The 23,900-nt window shown below is 33.3% G+C and overlaps 5 protein-coding genes across 15 annotated transcripts; 3 read left to right on the top strand and 2 right to left on the bottom strand.

The window, feature by feature from the left end:
• Window positions 1-290: 290 nt before the first annotated feature.
• On the bottom strand, window positions 291-1,848 carry LOC108969047 (protein phosphatase 1 regulatory subunit 7). The gene is made up of 2 exons (XM_018933539.1): window positions 1,738-1,848; window positions 291-1,682 (listed from the first exon to the last, which is right to left on the bottom strand). The coding sequence occupies exon 2, from the start codon at window positions 1,670-1,672 to the stop codon at window positions 656-658; it is 1,017 nt and encodes a 338-aa protein (XP_018789084.1). The 5' UTR covers window positions 1,673-1,682; window positions 1,738-1,848; the 3' UTR covers window positions 291-655.
• A 239-nt stretch (window positions 1,849-2,087) lies between these two features.
• Window positions 2,088-8,073, top strand: LOC108969002 (steroid hormone receptor ERR1). Of its 8 annotated transcripts, none has more exons than XM_018933470.1 (4): window positions 2,088-2,484; window positions 4,723-4,792; window positions 4,888-5,578; window positions 5,987-6,946. In XM_018933470.1, the coding sequence occupies exons 3-4, from the start codon at window positions 4,964-4,966 to the stop codon at window positions 6,944-6,946; spliced, it is 1,575 nt and encodes a 524-aa protein (XP_018789015.1). In that variant the 5' UTR covers window positions 2,088-2,484; window positions 4,723-4,792; window positions 4,888-4,963. The 8 variants fall into 8 exon arrangements, with proteins under 8 accessions (XP_018789015.1, XP_018789022.1, XP_018788989.1 ...); XM_018933460.1 differs by lacking the exon at window positions 2,088-2,484 and adding an exon at window positions 3,683-4,581 and having other exon boundaries at window positions 4,689-4,792; XM_018933477.1 differs by lacking the exon at window positions 4,723-4,792 and having other exon boundaries at window positions 4,891-5,578.
• LOC108969040 (UDP-glucuronic acid decarboxylase 1) lies at window positions 7,772-10,653 on the bottom strand. Of its 2 annotated transcripts, none has more exons than XM_018933515.1 (4): window positions 10,497-10,653; window positions 9,566-10,423; window positions 9,355-9,479; window positions 7,772-9,294 (listed from the first exon to the last, which is right to left on the bottom strand). In XM_018933515.1, the coding sequence occupies exons 2-4, from the start codon at window positions 10,266-10,268 to the stop codon at window positions 8,749-8,751; spliced, it is 1,374 nt and encodes a 457-aa protein (XP_018789060.1). In that variant the 5' UTR covers window positions 10,269-10,423; window positions 10,497-10,653; the 3' UTR covers window positions 7,772-8,748. The 2 variants fall into 2 exon arrangements, with proteins under 2 accessions (XP_018789060.1, XP_018789070.1); XM_018933525.1 differs by having other exon boundaries at window positions 9,566-10,419.
• A 271-nt stretch (window positions 10,654-10,924) lies between these two features.
• LOC108969285 (glycylpeptide N-tetradecanoyltransferase) lies at window positions 10,925-14,063 on the top strand. Its single transcript, XM_018933912.1, has 3 exons — window positions 10,925-11,347; window positions 11,526-12,178; window positions 12,373-14,063. The coding sequence occupies exons 1-3, from the start codon at window positions 11,140-11,142 to the stop codon at window positions 12,937-12,939; spliced, it is 1,428 nt and encodes a 475-aa protein (XP_018789457.1). The 5' UTR covers window positions 10,925-11,139; the 3' UTR covers window positions 12,940-14,063.
• Window positions 14,064-15,054: 991 nt separating this feature from the next.
• On the top strand, window positions 15,055-21,867 carry LOC108969254 (ATP-dependent DNA helicase Q4). 3 transcript variants are annotated; one of them, XM_018933866.1, is made up of 8 exons: window positions 15,055-15,073; window positions 15,136-15,255; window positions 15,326-15,989; window positions 16,147-18,625; window positions 19,306-20,082; window positions 20,546-20,721; window positions 20,838-21,154; window positions 21,222-21,867. In XM_018933866.1, exons 2-8 carry the CDS (start codon window positions 15,154-15,156, stop codon window positions 21,453-21,455), a joined length of 4,749 nt encoding a protein of 1,582 aa, XP_018789411.1. In that variant the 5' UTR covers window positions 15,055-15,073; window positions 15,136-15,153; the 3' UTR covers window positions 21,456-21,867. The 3 variants fall into 3 exon arrangements, with proteins under 3 accessions (XP_018789411.1, XP_018789420.1, XP_018789405.1); XM_018933875.1 differs by having other exon boundaries at window positions 15,057-15,073; window positions 15,139-15,255; XM_018933860.1 differs by lacking the exon at window positions 15,055-15,073 and having other exon boundaries at window positions 15,103-15,255.
• Window positions 21,868-23,900: the final 2,033 nt, after the last annotated feature.

The raw sequence follows: 23,900 nt of genomic DNA, 5'->3' as shown, positions 1-23,900 counted from the left end.
GAAAACATTCAAATAAAAAAAAATATATAAACGAATTTTATATTAGCATAGTGTATGCATTAATGTAGAGCTAATTAGTGTATATATCATAATTACGACGAATTAAAGTTCAATATTTTGATTCTTCTCTGAAATTTTATTCGATCTTTTGTAGTTATCGTCGTTATTTATGAAAAATAGGTAGTTATTGCATGATTAATAAACAGTTTTTACACACACCTGGTCAGGACAAGGAAACAATAGACACGATCGAAAAAATGTCTACTTAAGATCTTATGAGAAACATGTAGTTATGTTTTGTATATGTTGTGAAATCTTTATTTAAATGTTGTTTATTTGCTTTACAAATACTTATCTATAAGTTACGTCACCAAATTAGAAACAAATCCAGCGATCTATGCATATATTTGAATGTGTCAGGTATGACTAATTTCTATTGAAAATGGTAGACGCTTAAAATGCATTTTCGCGGATCACCAGTAAAGTAATGAATATATTTTAGAACATATTAGAAGAATTTGGATTTTGAATTTTTGCTGCCAGGTTTTCAAATAATTAAAACTAGGTTCAGAATTAATTTTTCTTTAAGATTCCAATATTCTTCATATTGAATGTTATTTTGTTAGTACATGAAAATTACTTCAGATATGCATTTTTACCGACATAGAGTGGCGTCTATTTTTTCGAGCCATGGCAAAATGGAACGCAACTTGAAGCGATACATCTTATCTGTGGCTATGGGATTGTGTTCCAAGTAAATAGTTTTAAGCTTTGTATTTTCTTTTAGATTTTCAATATTTTTCCAGTCGGAAACATTGTTATCATTTAGCCATAATTCCTCTAATTCTTTCAAGTCGGCAACGTTGTCTATCGATTTCAATCTATTTTTGGCCAAGTCTAAAGTTTCCAATATGGTATTTGAATTTAAATTTTCAATTATTTCTATACCATTTTCCGATAAATAAAGTTCAGTCAAATTAACCAACTTATCCAAATTCTCGATTTTAACAATACGATTCGCTTGTAAACTTAAACATTCCAGATTGACCAATGTGTCCAAATTTTCAATTTTAGTTATCTTATTCTTGCCAAGGTATAGTTGCCGTAGATTTACCAGCATTTCAATATTTTGTATTTTACGAATTTTGTTATCACCCAATTCCAACATAGTCAAATTAGTTAACATGCCTAAGTTTTCAATAACTTGTATCTTGTTAGCACATAAGAAAATCTTTTCCAAATTAACTAATTTATCTACATTTTCTATTTTGGTTAAACGGTTGAAGCTCAAGTCTAACTGTTCTAGATTTACTAATGTATCTAGATTCTCAATTTTAGTGATTTGGTTATCGTAGAGTTCTAGTTCCTGGAGCGTTGTCAATGTGTCGAGGTTTTCAATTTTCTTTATAAGATTCCAGCGTAGGTAAAGACGTTCAATGCATTTCAGTGGTTCAAAATTCTCTAACTTTTCAATACGATGATGGTTCAGATCTAATTCTAAACATTCTGGATCAATTAGTACAACATCTTCAATGGAAGGAAGTGGCTCTTCAATAATTTCTGTTTCCACAGGCGGTCCAATAGATGGGGTCTTTGATATTGTGTCAATAGAGGTGTCAGATTTCGTGATATCTGACAATGCTCCATTTTCTGCTGAGTTTCCATCCGCCATAGCTTAATACCTAAAGCGAAAACTATTAAATACTTATAGCCAAACTTATTAATTGAAATTATCACCTTGTTTAAAGTCAGTAATACCGCAAATATGAGTAAAAACTAATGCGAAATCATATAGCTACAAGGGGAGTGTTGCCATAGCATGCAATTACGGTCAAATTAGGTTTTTTTTTATATATTTATAATGAAACGGGACTCTTTATTAGTTAGAAATTCTTAATACGTATTAAAATTAATATCATATCATTGAATCAAGTAGCAAAGCTTTGAGATACAAATGAACGAAAAATTTCGGAAAACATTTTTTATGTTATGTTAAGAAAGTTGGATGAAATGTTGAGTTGTCTATTGATACCTAAATATTTTTTAAGTTTCTTTTATTATGACATTTATAAAAGTTCTGTCTACATGTGTATTCGTTTAATTTGTTCAATATTTTTATCTTCTGAAATTGTTTTCTTGAGCATATTTTACATTTAATTCTCATAATGAGGAATTAACATAAATGAGGTGTAAAAACCAGTTAATAGAATAAACCGCGGTTGTGAATAACACCTAATTGGATGTATTTTGTGGGAGTCAGTGTTCAGGCAACTTATACAAAAATAGATGCCTGAAAAATCGATGTAGCTGGAATTTAAGGAGCTTTAATCTTTAGAAGGATCATACTGAGCGTTTCGATATATTTTAGTAACATTTGACTAATATCACGAAACGCTTCTATGAAGCAAGACATTGGTTTGAGTATTTCATATTCGGCACAGCCATTAGTAAACTATTGTGCATCAGAAAAATCGAAAATATCGCGTAAGTATATTAAATAAACATATATGTATATATATTTAAATTTATACATTTGTGTGAATTTTTCTCATTCTGTTGCCTTGATATTAACTTTAAACGAAAGATCCCATGAATACTTTCGAGATAAACGCATTTCTTGCTGGAAACCACTGTCTGGTGGGATATTTAATATATTATAACATAAAAAAAAATTTTTAAACTTTCGCAGATCATGTCATCTTGAAAAATGAAGAAGTTTGTTTTTTAGGTGTAGCAGGATTTGTTAAATTTTTGAAGTCCTAAATAAGGTTTAAATTTAAGAATTTGTAGATTGAGTCATATGTGCATAAGAGCTTAAAATATTTTTATTATTATATATATTATTACAATTTTAGTTATTTTTAATCAAATTAATTTTTTAATATTTACAAAGAAATTTATTTGAAAATGACTATTCTGATAGTAAATTTGAATTACCATTTAAACCCCAAATGATATAAACACATACATATGTATATATATAGGCATGCACATAAACATAACTCATAGTAATTCATAAAAACTATAAAAATATGAATTAATATGTCACCTACTTTTAGCTGCGTCATTTTGAATACAAATTAGCTATGTTTCTTTAATCAGTACTTGAAGATTGTTGTCAAAATCTAACACGCGCATTCTGAGTGATAATGTTCTTTTAGTTGAAGTTATTATATTTAAATAGTTATACTAAAACGGTGGTACCTTTTTTATTCAGCTATTTGCTTGTTTTAATATTTACTCTCAACAAACATACATACATAAGTGTGTGGACTGCATTTGTACTATCCTTATTAGATTTACTGCTATCACATAAAGCATTCCAGGTATCAACAAAATTTATTCTTAATTGTTTGTGTGCATAGGTATATATATATACGTAGCTAAAGTCGAACAGTCATCCACACACTCGGTTATTAATAGCCTTTTATATTAAAATAATTTGAGATTTATAAAAATATAAATATTGAATAAAAGTCAGAAGAGTTCGGCTTTGTCATTAATGCCAAAGCTTGTCAGGAAGCATTTGTTATACATTTTTTTTTATTTATTAATTTTTTCTTTGATATTTTCGAAATATGTACTCGTATATACATATATGTATACATATGTATATTTATTCGCAAATATATAAAATACTTTCTTTTAAAATAAATTGTTGAACAGCTTAATAGGAGTTTGTAGTGACAGGAAAAATAAATGTACATATATATCTTTCACTTACATATTTACTTATTACTTTAACTTTTAATGCACTTAAAACGCAGTAAGAACAGCTCATAATTACATTATATTCATATAAACGTATATAAATTATCTACCTTTGCGGGATCTTAAGTGGCTTACATAATTTACGATACAACTATATAACTTGATCTCGCTTAATCTTTCTTAAATCTCTAAATTTTTTCTTTGAAAATCCCATGTTGTATGAAATACACTTTTTACATGGTTAACTCGGACAGTAAACGTGCAAAAGAAAGATCAAGTTTATTTAATTGGTACTTAATCAAAAAGCAAAGTTCTATCTCTTGTTTCATCTAAATTCCTTATCTGATGTTAGGATGTAGTGTACCTACTTTAAAGCGTTATGAACAGTATTTACTACTAGTAGTTGAACCAAACGATGGTGGATGACTTACTTATCCACCTCTTCTATTAAAAATATACAAAGCTGCATCTAATCGTCTAATGAGTTTAAAAATTAGTAAAAAGTATTTATACTTGATTAATGTAGTAATAATTGTGGTTAATTTTTTTGCTTTGACTTTTGAACTTGAACATTGATTGCACTTTTTCCACTAGGGCGCTTCTTGATCTTAAATGAAATATATGTAAGTAAGCAGTTAATACTACAATTTTTTTTTACATTTTCATATGTTGTTCTGTACTTTGTATGCGTTTGTAGTGGTGCATTATCAGCGTAAGCACAATGTGATTACAGCTCTAATTGATATTTCTCACTTTTTGTAATTTTCTATAACGCCTGTCTCTCTTCAATGAGATATTTTTACTGTTGTACGGTATGCAATGCACTTCTTTATTGAGGCTTTTTTCCAAACGCAAGTCTTGAATATTGCCGTGAGTTTGAACATCTTTGTACTTATTATCCACTTTTTTTGATATAAAACTTAACACGTATACATACATACATATTTTTTTTATTCATTTGCTCCTGTACAAAATAGCCATTTCTGAAGTGGAGTAAATTATCGTTTTTAGGTAAACCAGTCTGAATGTCATTGGAAGGTTTACTAGAATAGCTTTTTGCAGCTTTAAAGCCCTCAATGAGGTGAACATTGAATTCAATTATTTTGTAGCTCTCTTGGATTATTTATTTAAAATATATTTTATTAATTCTTATAATTTTATTTCCAATTTATGCAGTAGATATTCAAAGGGCCCTCGATTCCAAGATATAAAACATAATTGACATTCATCAACAGGAACAAAAGTTCCTATAATGTCAGAGGGCGGTGTATTACACATAAAACAGGAGTTGGAAATCAGCACATCATGCTGCAGTCCGAGCACTTCTACCACAGTGGGCGTCAATCGCTCGAATTCCTATTCAAATGGCACCAGCGGTAGTACAAGCAGTACTAGTAGTGGTAGTGCGATCAGTGGTGGTGGCACAGGTGGCAATACATCAACCAGCGGCAACAAATCTTCACCTTCAGTGTCTCCAGAACGCCAATTGTGTAGTTCAACAACAACGCTATCCGCTGATTTGCATAGTGTCACCCTGACGGGATGTGAAGCAAGTACACCAATTGCCTTAAAATCAAATGATTGTGGTGGTAACAATACTAATAGCAACAACAGTGCTGGATCAGCTAGTGGTGGCTCAATACGCGATGAATTACGACGTCTTTGTTTGGTGTGCGGTGATGTTGCCTCTGGATTTCATTACGGTGTGGCTAGCTGTGAGGCTTGTAAAGCATTTTTTAAGCGCACCATACAAGGAAATATTGAGTACACGTGCCCTGCTAATAATGAATGCGAAATTAATAAGCGCCGACGAAAAGCCTGTCAGGCCTGCCGATTTCAAAAATGTTTGCTGATGGGTATGCTAAAGGTAAGTTCAAATACGTGTGCTATTCCCTCAAGAAATTTTTATATCCTGATCACGGTATATTAAGTTTGCCACAAAGCACGTTTTAATTCCAGTTACGGTGCAAGCGAAATTAACTTTATTTTTTCTTGTTTTAATTTTATTTTACTATGGAATATATATAATTTTATTTATCTTCTAATAAGACTTTTTGAAGGACCGATAATTATATAGAACGCGAGATATTTAAATATTACTACCATACTCCAAGGTCTAGAAAAAGTGTAAAAAAAAGCTACGGGTTCAATATGAAACTTTTAATTGTCTCTCATGCAATGTTATTTATTTATGGTATTTCCTAATTTTTGATTGAAAATTTTAGCTTTAAAACACGTACCCAATAGATAAAGATTCATTATTAATATATTTTAGGAGGGCGTGCGTTTGGATCGTGTGCGTGGAGGTCGCCAAAAATACCGACGGAATCCTATTTCGAATTCATACCAAACCATGCAACTGCTTTATCAATCCAACAGTACCTCACTGGAAGATATCAAAATTCTTGAGATACTAAACGCGTATGAGCCAGACACATTAACAGTGCAACAGCAGCAACAACCACATACCACTACCGAAAGTAGTAATAACACAGGCACCGGCAAAGCCACTCAGAATACTTCTGTTAAGTTAGAACAAAATAATTGTAGCAGTGGCGGTAGCAATAGCAACAACAGCGAAATATTCTCTTCCAGTGCGCAACCAGTATGCATTTTTCAAAATAACAATTGTGATGCCGAAGAAATTCTTGCTGTTCTCAGTGATATATATGATAAGGAATTGGTAAGTGTGATTGGCTGGGCCAAACAGTTACCGGGCTTCACCGAGCTGCCGCTGAATGACCAAATGAAATTGCTGCAAGTTTCGTGGGCGGAAATTTTAACATTACAGTTAAGTTTTCGTTCGCTGCCATTTAATGGACGTCTGTGCTTTGCAGCAGACGTATGGATGGACGAATTGTTAGCTAAGGAATGTGGGTATGCTGAATTCTATTATCATTGCGTACAAATTGCTCAACGTTTGGAACGTTTATCACCACGACGCGAAGAATATTATCTGCTTAAAGCATTAATTCTGTCTAATTGTGATATTTTGCTGGATGACCAAAGTTCATTACGAGCATTTCGCGAAACAATACTTAATTCCTTAAATGATGTCGTATGCTTATTACGTTATGGGTCTGCGGTGTCACACCAGCAACAGCTGCTTCTCCTGTTGCCAGCATTGCGGCAAGCAGACGGTATTTTACGTCGATTTTGGCGAAATATTTGTCATGATGGTAAAATTACAGTAAAAAAATTGTTTGTAGAAATGCTGGAACCAGTGTCCAGGTGAAAATGCTTTTGTACAAGATGCAAGTTATGAATGTTTTTGTATATAAATATTTTCCCAGAAAAAACACTCAAAAATTATGGATAAGGAAACTCAATTTAGGGGTAGGAAGTTAACGGTTCACTTGTTCTCCGTTATTGGCGGTGTAGTGGGTTTCTGTGGGATTAGTTCAAGGGTTAAAGTATCGAATTTATTTCTTACAATAAATACACAAACAAATTACTTTGCAAAAAATTGGATTTTTTGTTACGCAATCAACCATGCGAAATATAATTCAGTTCACTAGGAAGAAAGTGGAAATTGGCTTCACAGGGCTAAAGTAACTATGCTAGAGTCTAATTAAACCAATGTACAATAACATTTAGAGAGGAGGAGAGGGCTAAAGCAACTATGTACAATAACTTTTAGAGAAAAGTAAAGTTTTGGAATTGAATTGTAACGTGTCATATAGTAGGTTATTCTTAAAAAAAATTGCTTTTTTTTCAAAAATATCGTATATGTTATGACAATATAGAAAATCTTGATTTTCGGAAAGTTGGAAAATTTTGATTTTTAGCTGTATTAACCACATATGCATAATATCGTGTGATTATATATACTATACTTACTTTTCATAAGTTCGTTAATGAAAATGTTTTTAAATGATACTCAACTGAAAACCTTGGAAAAGGAATTGTAAAATTATGTAATTATGAAATGGAAAGTTTTATTCGCGTTTCGATACGGCAAATGGTATAATGATATAATATATTGCACAATAAATCAAAATACCGGTAATGGTATACCTTACGAAATACCTCCTTTATAACAGTCATATAGAAAAAAATCTAATAAAACCAAAATACATATATTTGTATAGTACAACCCTTATACATTTGTATGTGAGTGAATTTAATATGCATACTTATATGAATAACAAATACTTCGTAGATGAATTTTTGTAAATAATATATACATTAGCTAGTCATTAAGGGCCAAGTAGCTTTTAAGTGGTAGTAATAAAGTGTTAGATAATATTTAATGTGTATCACAGTAATTTTAGAAAATATATACATACATACATACTTATACTTGACATATTAACGACTAACTGTTTGCATATTTCTGAAAATAAAATACATAGTGATTGAGCTGCTTTCTTTTGATTCTTACTACGTGTAAGTAACTAAATTATTCGGTTATTGATAAATTTGTGATTTCTAAGTAGGAGTAAAAACATATATTTTTCCAAAAATAGAATAATTTCATATATTTCAATCCGTTCCGCATGACCAATGAAATTTTGTGTACACTTCGCTTCAGAAACATTCGATTACCAGATACCAGCACTATTTAATTATGGTGTGGTCAAAATTACCAACATTTTGTTTATTTGCAAAGGCAGAATAATCTCCATAAAATCTGTCTCGCAAAATTTATTAAATGTTTATGTATTATTGCTTTATAAAATTTATCAATTTTCTAAAATCTAAGGTAAAAAAATTAATATACAAGCAAACTGATACAAACCAAACCGTATTTATCTTTTGCATTGGACTAGTGAAAAATAACTGCCTTCTCTTAGCTTAGCTTATGACATGAGAATCTCAAAGGATGTGTTATAAACAATTAAGTGTCTAAACACAAATGAAGTCTAACTTCTATTTACAGAAAAGATAACTTAAATTACAATGTTCTTTATTTAAATAAGAAACGCTCTATTTTTTCAGACCCTGTTTTCAAAATAATTATTTACAATATTTCTAAGCGGTCTAAAAAACCAACACTTAAATTTCGAACTTATATCCCTTTTAAACAGAGCAATATTAAGTTTTGTCCGGTAAAAAATTCTTTCTACTATGTTGGCTCCGTTCTAAATCTGGAGAATCGAAATATTTTTTAGAGTCTTTTTGAAAACGATCAGATCTTTCAAGTTCACGCCGGAAATAGCTAATCGTGCGCGATATTCCCATTTGTAGTGGAACTTTTGGTTCCCAATTGAGAATGGTTTTTGCTCGCGTTATATCCGGCTTACGCCTCTGCGGATCATCTTCGACTGCATCTGTTTGTTTTACTTCGCTTTTGCCACCCACCAATTTTTTTATTATCCATGCGAATTCTTCGATTGTGTGTTCTACAGGGTTGCCCAAATTGACTGGCTGGCTGTAGTTGGAAGCCATTAAAGAAATTAATCCGTCGACAAGATCAGAAACATACTGAAAGGAACGAGTTTGCTTGCCATTACCATAAACAGTTATAGTTTCGTTACGCAGTGCTTGAAGTATGAAATTGGACACAACACGTCCATCGTTCATATGCATTCGAGGCCCGTACGTATTAAATATGCGTGCGACGCGTACTTTCACATTTTCCTGTTAGACGATAATTATACTATTTAAAACTTGAGTAAAGCAAATTTGTGTAATTTTCACCTGTTTCGCATAAGCATAGCTGAGTGTTTCTGAAACACGTTTGCCTTCATCATAACAGGCTCGAGGTCCAATAGGATTCACATGACCCCAATATGTTTCAGGTTGTGGATGTACAGTTGGATCACCTATAATAGTGTGCATATTTTTTAACATTCTTGTTTTCAACTGTCTAAATAGAATTTTAATTTATTATAAAACAATTTTAGCTTACCGTATACTTCTGAAGTACTAGCTATGAGTACTTTTGCCATTACACGCTTAGCTAGTCCTAGCATATTGATGGTACCCATGGTATTCGTTTTTATTGTCTTCACGGGATTATACATATAATGTGGAGGTGAGGCTGGTGATGCGAGATGATAAATTTCATCCACTTCAATAAAAAGTGGATTCACGATATCATGGTGAATTAATTCGAAATTCTCATGTCCAAGCCAGTGTTCTACATTCCGTTTACGACCTGTGAAAAAGTTATCTGCAACGATGACTTCATGACCTTGAACCATGAGAGTATCTACTAGATGAGATCCAACGAAACCGGCTCCTCCGGTAATTAGAATCCGTTTTCGATTTTTATAATTTAAGTATTTAACTTGTGGATATTTTCTTGGCGTACTTGCTTCTAAAGCACGAACTCGATCTTCTAATATTGAAATTTGAACTTTTGCCTGTTCCAATTGATTTAGAAGCTGCTGATTTGTAATGTGTTGAGGAACATTGGTGAAATCCTTTACGAGATCTTCACCAATTTGTGAGTTCGCTGTCCAATCGTCTTTATCAAAATTTTGAATTGACTGACTACCATTAGTTTTATGTTTCAAAAATGAACGATAAAGTATTATTAGTAATATCAGAGAGCAAGAAGAAATAACGATGAACTTAATTCTTTTTTTTACAATAGGCACGTTAGGCATATTCAGGCGTTCAAACTTTTATTCTGTTAGCAATTTATTATTAAGAATTTTATACTTATTTTTATTAAAGCGAAATCCACGAAATATTTTGTGTAGTACTTGTTTACATCAGCCAGTTTTCAATAGGAAAGCAAAGGGGTATTTTCGGTGGCTGGCTAAATGCATATAAATTGTTGTTATTAATGTTGTTTCTTATTTTCATATGCATATGTATGCATATATACTTACTCATTTGCTGTTTCTTATTTGCTACTTTACAAGTGCATCAAAAATTATTGCAAATAGATAAAAGACAATATAAAACTAAAATGTTTACATCTAAATGTTATTACAATTTTTAAGAACTTTGTTATCTACAAAAACTCGTTTAATACTTTTCACAGCTGATTTTGACATTTTAGTAAATAAATGATAACAGTCCTCTTGCCATGGTAATGCCACAGAATTTACACTTAAAAATATAAAGAGATGACTGTGAATATACATTTATAAAGACCTTTATTCACAGTTGCCAACCCATTTCTGTTATAAATTCAATATTTCTTGAAATAAAATAAAATAATTAGATAAATGTGAAAAATTAATAGAAGTTATATAACATTAACATTTGGAATCTAACATATATTTTTAAATTAAGGGCAGTGTAAAAATGAATTTTAACCAAATTAAAACAAAACCTCATTTCTGCAATTCGCTACTGTGAATAAATATTGGCCCGGTGGTAGAAGAAAAGTCGAGTTTTGACAAAAGATTTTTGATGTGAGTCATTCTTGTAGTTAGGTTACACACGGAAAAGGTGGAATCAAGGAATAGTATACCATTGACAGGATTTGCTTAAATTACATTTAGTGTGAAAGCAAAAGTTTTAAGAATGCCGAATAACGACAAGGAGCCACAAAATATACAGAATAATAATGAGAGTAATACTTTAGAAAGCACGCAGGCAGTAGCCGCTGCCACTGAAGCATTGATTGCGGCCGCTGTAGCCGGCAGTAAATCGGGCCACACTGCCAATAATAAGGAATCTGGGTCCAATGATGCCGAAAAGCAACACACAGATGCAAAATCCACTTCGGCAGGTAAGAATATTTATCTGATAAATAAAATATTTATTTCTTAAACGTGCAAAAGCTTTGTCAAAAGGTGAGGTGTTTAAGAATATTTACACAAATGTGTACTCGGTGTCGAAAATGCCATTTTGCAACTATATTTGTATGTGCATGTAAATTTATTAAATAATTGGAACTATAATTTTAGGTTTACTCGGAAATCAAGGTTTGCTAAAGGTACTTTCCGAAGTTGCAGCTGCCGGCCGACAGTCGAAACAATTCGCCTTTTGGTCTACACAACCAGTACCCAAACTAAATGAAGATATTACCACAAATGAATGTATTGAACCTGATAAAGATATCTCGGAAATTCGTCCGGACCCATATACTTTGCCAGAAGGATTTAAATGGGATACTCTTGATTTGAACAGTACCACCGATTTAACTGAATTATACACCCTGCTGAATGAAAATTATGTAGAGGATGATGATGCAATGTTTCGTTTTGATTATCAACCAGAATTTCTGAAATGGTCATTGCAACCGCCCGGTTGGAGACGAGATTGGCATGTTGGTGTACGTGTGGTAAAGTCGGGACGTTTGGTTGGCTTTATATCTGCCATTCCAAGCAAGCTGCGTTGTTATGACAAAGTGCTTAAAACTGTTGAGATAAATTTTCTATGCGTTCATAAGAAATTGCGTAGTAAACGTGTTGCGCCGGTGCTTATACGTGAGATTACTCGCCGTGTAAACTTGACAGGAATTTTCCAAGCTGCTTACACCGCGGGAGTTGTACTGCCTAAACCAGTCTCTACATGCCGGTATTGGCATCGTTCATTAAATCCCAAAAAACTTGTTGAGGTAATTAAAAATCGGTGTGAAATTGTTCAGTTTTAAAAGTTATTGTGCATCTCTATTGATTTTGTAAACCCTTATATTTATTATAAATCAATATTAAACTTAATATTTCTAAAACATTTGTATATGATTTAAACAGGTATAATTGATCTAAATAACATACATTATAAAATATATATTTTTTAAATTTTTTACAGGTCAAGTTTTCACATTTAGCACGTAACATGACAATGCAACGAACGATAAAATTATACAAACTACCCGATCAGCCAAAAACTAAAGGATACCGCCGTATTCAACCTAAAGATATGGACAAGACACAGAAACTACTTGAAGAGTACCTCAAAAAATTTTCTTTGAGCCCAGTTTTCTCAAAAGATGAATTTCGCCATTGGTTTACTCCGAAAGATGGAATTATTGATTGTTTCGTTGTCGAAGATGAGCAGGGAAATATAACTGATATGACAAGTTATTACTGTTTACCATCATCGGTGATGCATCACCCAGTACATAAGACTGTACGTGCTGCTTATTCTTTCTATAATGTGTCTACAAAAACACCATGGTTGGAATTGATGAATGATGCGTTGATATCGGCAAAAAATGTACATTTGGACGTCTTCAATGCACTTGATTTGATGGAGAATAAAAACTTTTTCGTTCCCCTGAAGTTCGGTACTGGTGATGGCAATCTGCAATATTATCTATACAATTGGCGTTGTCCAGCTATGACACCAGAAGATGTAGCGCTCATTTTAATGTAGTTGACATTAGCTAGAAAAGGCTACACACATTAAAAACAACAATAAGAAAATAAAGGAAAATTCAGCACATACCGCAAGTAGTTAATACAAAAGCCAGTCCAACCAACCATCACGACAAAAAATTAAACATAAGTCGAAGAAGTTTGTTTCCATAATACATTGCATAAAATGTTAATGACGACAATTAATAATATTGTTAGACTACATAAAAGTAAAATTAGAACTTTGGTGGTTCTATGATGGATTCCCTTTAAAAACAGCACATGTGTTGAAAATTGGAAGTTGCACATGAGCAGCTTTAGTTGAATACAATATAGCACAACAAAGTTAAGTAATTGCAATAAAAACATACATATGTAACTATATACATATTTCCAATTTTATGTATATACTATGTACGTAGACGAGTATGCTTTAAACTAAGTTTACTTAATTCTTAGCGCCGTAGCTGAACAAAATTAGTATTTTGGCTACACGACTATGTAATTTATTAAAGATTTTTTGCAAATCTCTATTACTATGAGTAACGTTAAATTTTTTGAAAGATAAAATTTCAGACCACAGTTCCGTGAGTTTTGGTTTCGGATTGTTTAAGGACTACGAATAAAAGCAATAAAGCAATTTCCGATTTTTTCTTTAGATTAATTAATAACAAATTAATGAAACAAATCAAACACGATATTTTAAGCATACAAATATGGTAAAACTATTATAAAAGCCAATAATTTTTTTTTGTGAACTTTTAATCAAAATATTTATTAAGCTGGTCATTTTTTGTTGTGCATTTCCTACAAATATACTATTATTTAAAGACTTCATACACACCATTTGCCATTTATGCGTCATTTTTAGTTACCCTTAAAATATGTCGGTTATAAGTATTTCTTTATATTACGAAAGAAGTTTAAGTGACGCGTGTTCGTGTTGTTTTTGAGAAGTAAAAATAATTCAGAAAATAATGAAACTAAATTGAAGAATAATATCGAAACTTTCTAAACTTAACCTCAAATATATTGAATATCGAGAAGGTTTATCTCTCAAGTGTTTTTTCATTGCACGAATTCCATATTTTACTTACAAATATATATTAATAAAAAAAGCCGGCTTGAACAAGTCAATGTTAACTTTATGAATTATTTATTAACTACGCTACTCCCAATGGCTTGGCGAATCTAAACAGCAAAGGTACTCATTTAATGTGGCGAAATGAGAACTTGGGATAAATGAGCGCTCCGTGGCAATAATGGGATAAGTAAGCTGTTATTCATTTTCTGTGATCGTTTTTTCTATAAATATTTAATAAATTCATTTTGAAATATTGAAATATTACAAAATCATATTTAAATTTACTTACCTTATAATGCAAATTGCCATTTTGCAAAGTTTGCAGTAAATGCTACAAATTTGCAACCTTAAATGAGCGCCACTTTTGTATATTTCATTTTAGCGGTATGCGTGTTTTATTCCGGTTGCTTATTCGCTTCGCTACTATCCAAAACTTAGTTAATATTTTTGTTGTTGCTGTTGTAAGAAGACAGCTATTTATGAAAGGTTGTCTGTTTCTGAAAGTCGCATATTATAGCAGGTACTAAGTGTTGTCTACAAGTTGATTGTTCTATTCGCATATCTCCAAAGCTAAGAGAGCTGAATAACGATTATCAAATAGCTACTACTTTAAAATCGATATATATTTAATCGATATATATTTAATCGATATATTTTTAGTCATAAATACCCTGCAGGCCTTCTAATTAAACTTTCGTTTTGTACAGTACACTACAACTTCTCAAATCATACTATATACTTAATTGTGTTTATTCAATTAACAAGGGAAAGCGATTTCTCCCTTTGTTATCAATGAAAATCATAACATTTTGATTTTTTTCCTTTTCCTCCAAATAAATTATAAAGTTTCGATATGTATTTTTATTATGTCTTTAATATATATAGTTTTCAATTCCTGTATTGTGTGTAATTTCGAAATTTTTTTTTTTATTTTATTAAAGCTTACATAATAAACAAATTATAATATAATTTCGAATAATTAGTTGGTCCGATTGGTTGTATCGTCTAAATACTGGTTTAGGGTGAGGTTGTATGGCGCGAAAATTGACATTTGACACATAACATAAAGGTAAGATTTGCTCATTTTTTGCCATTACAAGAACTATTTTAATAGCTAGTATATATTTCTAGCAGAGATAGATTTTTATCATGAGTGATTCCACTCCTAAACATAAGTATCAAAAGTACAAAATACGTGTGAAAACATGGGAGCGCGATTTCAAGCGTAAATTTTCACGAGTTCCGTCCAAGGTGCTTAGTAAACATGAAACAAAAAGTGAAAATATTTTTTGCATACATAACTTTTCTATTTTCTATTTAGTATGATATCCGTGAGGCGCCACAAGAAATACGAGATGCTTACAAAATGTACTACAAATTAAAAACCTCATTACTGGAGGACACATTGAATGGTGTTTTTGATGACGACGGATTCAGTGTTCTTGAAATATCGCAGAGTCAAAGCGAATTAGCCCCAAATGAAAGTTCACAAATGTCCAGTAGCATTGCCGCGCTAGTCGGTAGTGCAACATCTTCAAATATGCCAGATGAATTAAAAAAGTCCAATGAAACGAAAAGAAAGGTTTTGACATATTCAGATTTCGGAGAAAAAGTAGTTAGAGAATTTGATGCGGTAGAATTTTGTGAATTAAATGAAAAAGCATGGGGACCGGAACTAAGTATACAAAACTTAAAGACTGAGGAAGAAGTTGATAAAAGTCCCAGCGAACCAGGTGCTTTGAAGAAGCCTTTCACATCCAGTTTATGTGCAAAACTTTTGAAGGCATCATCATTCAGTAAACGCAATCCGAGGAAGTCACTTTCTCGCGTTAATTCCGGTATGGGTACACCAATATCGCGTCAAGAATCTTTGAGTAATACTTCGCAGCAATCCGAAGTTTTACCCGATTTAGAGACAATACTGGTACAAAAAGCTAAGGAGCAACAAGCGTTGGCAGCGGTTACTGTCAATCCATTATTAGTAGGTGAGAATTCAGCTTTTTCTACACCAGACGGGTATACTTTACAGGAAGTTTTTAATATTTGGAGTAATTACTAGAACATCTATAAAACAGTTTCATCTGTTATTTCCTATATATTTCATTTTGTGAAATTAAAAGTTATTTTATTGTTAATTTTCAGGCAAGGACACCGCTACACAACTAAATATAGATGCCGGCTGGCTTAACCGTAACACCATTGATGAGGGACTAGAAGGAGGTGTAGACATTAAAGCGCAATCAGTCAAATCACTGCCCCGAACTCCAATAGTAGAGAAGCGTTTTGGACTGAGCAATATCAATGTCAAAACTGTGGTACCTTTGACTAATAATATTAATATAAAACATGAAGAAACGTTTAAAACAAATGTGGAAACTAAACAAGAAACAGCTCATAACACACTCCTAGAGGCAGGTGCGGTTGTTAATAACGATAATAATGGTGATTCCGATTCAGTTGTTTCTGATAGCGACGGTGAGGAAGCGGAGCAGGCTTATGTACACGTCGCCAAAAGGCGCAGGGTGTTGAAAACTATTGAAAAAAATCAAACGATTGAAAATTGTGATTTACCAGTGAAAAATAACGAGACAAATGAGCTGAAAGCAACAGTCACTAAGGAAGAATCTGCTACTTTGGATGCTCATAAAGAGGAGGTAAAACATTATGATTTCTCAGCAGATGACAATGATGATACTGACTATTCACCTCCAAAAACTAAGAAAGGAGCGCGCAAAACTATTAAGCCTGTTAAGAAGACAACTAAGGAAGCAAAACAAAAAACTAAAGAAAATGCTAAGAAATCAAAAACACAAAGAACAAGTAGGACTAGAAGTATTAATACCAAAAGAGGACCTGCCAAAGATAAGAACGATGTTACTGCTACGAATGTTGAAGAGGTAAACGAAGAACCAAATGAAAAGCCACCAGAAGCAGCTATGTTGCGTTATACAATGCTACTCGAGAGTGGTGACCTCACAAGTACGCCCCGAGTACCAAGCAGTGAGCTGGAGAAAGCCGACGAAGTTGCGCAGCGGTATATAAATAGCACACATGTGGTAGTCGCCAATGCGGAAACAGCAGCAACTAGTCAAAAAAATACACCTTTGGCAATTATCGATGAGAAGCGTGCGGCAGCAAGAAAAAAACTTGAAGAAAAAATAGCTGCTGGTAAACTTAATGAGAATTATGTATCGATAAATCTGCAAAAGAAGATATATGCACGCGGAAAAAGAAATGTTAATTACTCTAAATATAAGAAAAAAATGTGGCGCCACAAAAAGAAAATTGCTGCACTTACCGGTCCGGATATGGATATGGGCGGTTGTGATGGCGGTGTACTAACATGTTTCACTTGCGGGCAGGTGGGGCATTTCGCCGCACAATGTAAGATAAAGGGCGACTCATTATTGCCTCTAACGGCACAACTTGAAGAGGATCCATCACCATTTCCCACCCTTGAAGAAGCTGAGCGCATGGCGGCTCAGAGTGCTGTGGTGGCACACAGTAGAAATATATCGAGATTACCAGCTGCAGCAAATAAAGCAATGTATCAAAAAAATGAGGAAGACACAGAACCGCAACAAAATTCCGATCATGAGTCAGTTGCAGACAAAGACAGTAATGATGATGTCTCGGAAGGCCATGATGATGGTTCCTCTGAAAATGACGATAATGGCGATATATGTTTTGAGAGCGACGAAGAATTTGAAAATATTAATATTGATGAGGTTACCACATCGGCATCTCAAGAGTCACCTATTAAAAAATATGTGGGTCATAAAATACCGGAAGATTTTCTTGAAAAAGTTGGTCTGAATTTCAATTCTGAAAATGGCAAAACATCTGATAAACAATTCGGTGCAATTCAACCCATTTACGAACTCGATGCCGATGGTAATGTGCGCGAGGACATACCCGCCGAAGTGTCAGAGGCGCTACGTATGTTTGGGCATATAAATTTCCGAAAGGGGCAAGAACGTGCAATCATGCGTATATTATCCGGCGTGTCAACTTTAGTTACGTTAAGTACAGGCAGCGGTAAATCATTATGTTACCAATTACCTGCTTACCTATACAGTCATCGTAGGCGTGCAATAACATTAGTTATATCGCCACTCGTATCACTTATGGAGGATCAGGTGACAGGTGTTCCCCACTTTTTGCGTGCCCATTGCTTACACACTAATCAAACGCCTCAACAGAGAATCAAAGTAATGGAAATGATATCGGCGGGTGAAGTTGATATTCTATTGGTGTCACCGGAAGCTGTGGTGGCTGGTGAACGTTCGACTGGTTTTGGTGCCATTCTGCGACAATTGCCACCAATCGCTTTCGCTTGTATTGATGAGGCGCATTGTGTTTCTCAGTGGAGTCATAATTTTCGTCCCAGTTATCTGATGATTTGTAAAGTGCTCAAAAAGAATTTAGGTATTCAAACGGTTTTAGGCTTGACCGCTACAGCAACTTTACCCACGCGTTTGAGTATTATCAGCCATTTAGGAATACCAGATGGACAACGTGGTGTTATCAGTGATATTCCATTGCCAGATAATCTTCTGTTATCGGTATCAAAAGACGATAACAAGGACGCTGCTTTATTAAAATTACTTCTAAGTGATCGGTAAGTTATATTTTAATTACAATATAATTATACAAGACCGCTTATATTGATTACCACGCGTTCAGAGGGTCATGAGTGGTAAATTTGGTAAACCCCTAGTCCTTTGATATGTATATAATATATTTTATTATACTGTGGACAGTTTAAGTCTGTCACAAATTTTGTAAAGGATCAGTGTGAATAGCTGAGTCGATTTAGCCATTTCCGTCTGTATATATGCAAAGTAGTCTCTCAGTTTTAACGATATCCCCCAAAAAGCAGCTCATTTCGCAGAATCGCCGATATCGGACTATTATAGCATATACTGAACGATTATTTATATGTCCCCTTATGAAAACCCTTTCATTTGGCGATATATCTTCACGAAGTTATGGCACGGATTATTGTCCAAGGCAACGCTACAATCTCTGAAGAAATTTTTAGGATTGAACTAATATTGCTTATAGCTACCATACAAATTAGCTATTATAATTAGCGTTCTCATTACTTAGACTCGACTGTCGTGGGGCGGCATGTTGTATAGCAGCATGTAATGGCTTAAAGTTTGAGGTCAATCGGTGGGTTGGGAGAGTACAATCGGACCAAACGAGAAACTTATATTTAAATGCATCTTAAGTAAATTCGTATATACATATGTCTTATATGTAAATTTAACTTTAATAATTTTGTATATATTCTAGGTTTAGTGACTGCCAATCCATAATCGTTTACTGCACACGCCGCGATGAATGCGAGCGTATCGCTTCGTATCTCCGCACTTGTATGCAGGATCAATGTAGCGATAAAAATGCACCGGAAAGCGGTAAACGCAAACGAAAGCGCACTAATTGGGCGGCAGAACCGTACCATGCTGGCATGCCGGCATCACGTCGCCGCACAATACAAAACGCTTTCATGCGCAATGAGCTGCGCATAGTTGTGGCCACCATTGCTTTCGGCATGGGTATCAATAAACCCGATTTACGTGCTGTCATCCATTACAATATGCCTCGCAACTACGAGAGTTACGTACAAGAAATTGGACGTGCCGGACGTGACGGCAAACCGGCGCAATGTCATCTCTTTTTAGATGCACGCGGCGGTGATAAATGTGAGCTACGTCGTCATATCTACTCTAATTCGATTGATCGACATGTGATAAGAAAATTATTGCAACATGTGTTTGTGCCGTGTGCCTGTGCCAAGAAGGAAACATCAGAGGCGCAATATCAAAGAACGCAAGCTTCGCGAGCGAACACGTTGAAAGCAACAGATGCAGTTGAAAATAATCGCATTTGTCCCGGCCATGAAATCGGTTTCTCGGTGCAGCGTACAGTTGAGGCATTGGATATACCAGAAGAAAATATATCCACATTGTTATGCTATCTGGAACTGGATTCTCGTTGGAATATCAGTGTGCTCAGCAATGCTTACACCATGGCCAAGATCATTTCATATGGTGGTGCAAAGTACCTCAAGTAAGCATTATATACCTATTTTGTACCCTAAATAGGATATAAATATTAAGTTTGTTACGAAGTTTGTAAGGTCCAATTAAATATATGTAGAAATGATTAGCTTGACGAGTACAGTTGATTTAATTGCCAGTCTGTCGGTATGTACGAGAACTAGTCTCCCTCAGTTTTTGAGATATTACTCAGAAAATTTCCACATATTCTTTTTTCTCAAAGACACTATTTATTTGTTGGAATCGGAGGTATCAGACCACTGTAGGATATATGTAGCTGCTATACAAACTAATCAATTTAAATCAAGTCCTTCAATGGAAAACTTTAATTTGCAAGATATCTCCCCGATATTTTGTATAGCATATTTTGCAAGGCCGTTTCTTTAGATTATAATTATACAACAATTATAGAATTTTTCTCGTTTTTTATCAGCATACTAAATGTACATATATATGTATATAATATATTTTAGACATGCGGCCAAAGAATGCCCACCTTTAGCAATGGCAATCGCATTGGAAATAAAACAAGATAAATTTAAGGATGATGCCAATATTATTGAGTTTTCAGTGGTTGATATTGCTGCAGCGATCGGTTGGAATAGTGGCGTCGTAAAGTATCAATTGAAAAATTTGGAGTGGATTGAAGGTATTTTTTATGTAGTAATGTTGATTTTTCTAATATTTCCACTTTTTCCCGGATAAGATAAAATTTCATCTATTTCAAGGTTTTACAATTTACTTATACATATTCACATTTTTCAGTCGATGGCTATCCGCGTCGTTCCCCCATTAATGTCAATTTCCACGACATCGGTTTTCGGTTGAAGGCGCCGGGAGATTTTATACCCGAAGAAATAGATGATGCTCTTGATACACTCTATAATCGTACAGTCGAACAAGAGAGAACACAACTCATACAGCTACAGTATGTGTTTCAAGGTCTATCCTTGGTTGCCTACAACAATTATGTGCCGTGCATGAGCGCCAACTATGCTCCAGATCGTTCCAATCAGCTTAAAGGCATTATACGCGATTACTTCCAAAATGATTACCCTAAAGAACTGAAACTAGAACCGGATGTAAGTCTTATACTCAAACAATTTCACAAAATTTCAAAATTAAAAAAAAAAACAATCACATTTTCAGAATTCAAATGTATCCGATGGTGATATTGAACACGATGTACTCGCGCTCATTAGCATGTATCCAGATAATAATTTCAGCGGTCGCAATATTGCTCGTATTTTCCATGGCATAACAAGTCCAAATTTTCCAGCTGTTATATGGGGCCGTTGCAAATATTGGAGAGCTCACTCAAGCGTTGATTTTAATCGAATTCTAAAATTGGCGAACGCTCTTATTGTACGACGACGCATGTAATAATTTATTCGCATTAGCTTTGGAAGAAGAGCATACTTATGTATGTATTGAGCGTATTTTAATCTTTAGATTTTATGAAAGTTCCAAAACATGCATAACCATCATCAATTCATATTTATTTACGATATAATCCGTTTTTACTATATAACTTGTTCATAAACATATTTTAGCTTTATCAATGCATTTGATCAATTAATTGAATACATTAAAAATTTTAATAATGACAAAACTAAATAGACTTCAAATAGAAATGCCTCTAAAAATAGACACCGTATAAGAACGCATTTTTTATAATTGTCGCAGACTTAATAATTAATGTAAATTTACGCGTTAAGCTTTACTATGCATGTAGGTTGTATTTCAATAAGAATATTTTTAAATAAAGTTGACAAAAAGTACCTTTTTGTATGTATATGTATGTATAGAATTTTGTGGAAACTGGAATATATGTCTCAAATCCACTATTTGCACGCGGAATACAATTTTTTATTACAAATATTTCTTTCAAACCCGGATTGCTTCAAATTTAAGCTTTATTTTTTAAATTTCATTTTGTTCAAAACAAAAGATTTAAGCACGAAACTTCTGCAACATTCCATTATTGATTTATTTAATAAATTTTATTGTTTAACTCAGATTTTTGTTTGAAATTTAATATTAAAAAATATATATCATCTTCACAGATGACAACAAATTATTTTTAACTAAATTTTGCAGAGTTAGCTGATTAACATATGCAGTATGAATATCAAAATTATATATTACTAGAGGGCCCGTCTACGCTTCACTGTGGCTGATACATAAATAATACTACCACTAGTATCTATATGATTTCTATTAGTTGCATTATAAATATTAGTTAATGAGATATTGCATTTCTGTGAAGCAACTTCTGATAGTTTACAAAAAAATGGATCGTAAAGCATTTCGTGTGTTAATAAAGCATTGCTTTTTGGGGGAAAATACTGTTGAATTTGGGCTCAGGGAAAGTTGGAAACAGGCGAAATCAGCACCGAGGAAAATGATGCTCTGAAGAGGCGAAAGCTCTGTGCAAAGTGGGTGACTCGCAAGTTCATAATGCAACAAAAACAATGAATAACTGATTCTGAGAAGTGATTGAGTGCTTTCTAATCGGAATAAATCCGAATTTTTTCATCGGTGATAGAAACATAGCTCCATCATTTCCCACTGGAGTTCAATCGACAGTTATTCTAGTGGACTGCACATGATGAATCGGTTCTCAGGCGTGGAAAGACGAAAAATGCGGCTGGAAAGGATATGACATCAGTATTTTGGGATGTACGTGGTATAATACATACTTAATGACTGATTACTGAGCCAGTAGATTATTCACTGCATATTTGGTTGTAATTACTATTCCAAATACTTAGCAATTGTTTTATTTTTGAACATGAAACATGAATTTTGATATTATAATTTTTTTGGCCAAATCGGTTGAGCCTTTCTTGAGTTATAAAGGGTGTAACTAACAACAATTTTGTCTTATATATATTGATGTTATGTTGTTTTTATTTTTTTTTATTATTTTATTATCTGAAGACATAAAATATTCAAATGATTCATACAAACATGAATTTTGACCAAGTGCTTATGATTTAAAATATAATTTTAGTATTTATGAGTTGTATTAAATTTTTACATAAAGAGACAAAAAGTATCCTATGTCCTTACCCTGGTTCTAACCTCCCTCCCAACCAAGTTTCAGCCAAATTGGTTGAGCCATTCTTGAGTTATAAAGCTTGCAACTAACAACTTTCTTTTATATTTATATAGATTTAATTCGTTATCCTCTATTTAATACTTATTAATTTTGATAAGTGCCCCTTTCAGCTTATAAGAGCTTACAAAAAAATTACAAAATATATTTTTCAACATAGTGGCCTTTTAGTTCGATACACTTAACCTGGCGACTATCCAACTCCTTTAATCCGTCTGGGAAATAGGTTTCCTACAGTTTTTCAAACTAGGTGTGGCTGCGATAACCTTCTCATTCCATACTTGGAAATAAGAATATTTGCGTGCAGGCAAATCTTGAGAATACAGTGGATGGTGCATTATAGTTTAGAGAATTTCTTATTCCGACATTTTTAGTAGCCGTTTGAAGAAGATTCTTTGGGTGAAGTTCATTGTTTCAACTGTTGATCTCTAGTGAAGTCTAGAAACTAACTCAGATTGCTCTTTGAAAGAAACTGAGTGTGGTTCATCAAGAATCTATGGTTTTGACAGTCGCTATTTCCACGATAGTCAGATATACATAAGTAACCGGAACCAACCCCTGAATAATGACTGGCATTAATAAAACAAATGATTTGCTTCTGTAATAGTAACTAATGTTTTTTTATTTAAAACTTTTGTAATCGTTATTTTGTGTTTATTATTATTTATTATTTATCATTGATGACGTGAAGTAAGAAATTGAAATTA

This window comes from Bactrocera latifrons, unplaced genomic scaffold, assembly GCF_001853355.1.
Source record: "Bactrocera latifrons isolate USDA-ARS-PBARC rearing strain unplaced genomic scaffold, ASM185335v1 scaffold_104, whole genome shotgun sequence".
NCBI classification, from domain to species: Eukaryota; Metazoa; Arthropoda; class Insecta; order Diptera; family Tephritidae; genus Bactrocera; species Bactrocera latifrons.
The sequence above is the reverse complement of the archived record's forward strand: the minus strand, read 5'-3'. Positions and strand labels throughout refer to the sequence as shown.

What these genes read in the sequence shown, in the direction of transcription:
- LOC108969047 (XM_018933539.1), bottom strand. Translation starts at nt 1,672, where the DNA reads ATGGCGGATGGAAACTCAGCAGAAAATGGAGCATTGTCAGATATCACG.
- LOC108969002 (XM_018933502.1), top strand. Translation starts at nt 4,964, where the DNA reads ATGTCAGAGGGCGGTGTATTACACATAAAACAGGAGTTGGAAATCAGC. An exon ending in TGCTGATGGGTATGCTAAAG is followed by an intron (nt 5,579 to 5,986) that starts GTAAGTTCAAAT and finishes AATATATTTTAG; the next exon opens with GAGGGCGTGCGTTTGGATCG.
- LOC108969040 (XM_018933515.1), bottom strand. Translation starts at nt 10,268, where the DNA reads ATGCCTAACGTGCCTATTGTAAAAAAAAGAATTAAGTTCATCGTTATT. An exon ending in TAGTACTTCAGAAGTATACG is followed by an intron (nt 9,480 to 9,565) that starts GTAAGCTAAAAT and finishes ACACTATTATAG; the next exon opens with GTGATCCAACTGTACATCCA. An exon ending in GCTATGCTTATGCGAAACAG is followed by an intron (nt 9,295 to 9,354) that starts GTGAAAATTACA and finishes ATCGTCTAACAG; the next exon opens with GAAAATGTGAAAGTACGCGT.
- LOC108969285 (XM_018933912.1), top strand. Translation starts at nt 11,140, where the DNA reads ATGCCGAATAACGACAAGGAGCCACAAAATATACAGAATAATAATGAG. An exon ending in TGCAAAATCCACTTCGGCAG is followed by an intron (nt 11,348 to 11,525) that starts GTAAGAATATTT and finishes CTATAATTTTAG; the next exon opens with GTTTACTCGGAAATCAAGGT. An exon ending in ATCCCAAAAAACTTGTTGAG is followed by an intron (nt 12,179 to 12,372) that starts GTAATTAAAAAT and finishes AATTTTTTACAG; the next exon opens with GTCAAGTTTTCACATTTAGC.
- LOC108969254 (XM_018933866.1), top strand. Translation starts at nt 15,154, where the DNA reads ATGAGTGATTCCACTCCTAAACATAAGTATCAAAAGTACAAAATACGT. An exon ending in GGTGGTGCAAAGTACCTCAA is followed by an intron (nt 20,083 to 20,545) that starts GTAAGCATTATA and finishes AATATATTTTAG; the next exon opens with ACATGCGGCCAAAGAATGCC. An exon ending in AAATTTGGAGTGGATTGAAG is followed by an intron (nt 20,722 to 20,837) that starts GTATTTTTTATG and finishes CACATTTTTCAG; the next exon opens with TCGATGGCTATCCGCGTCGT.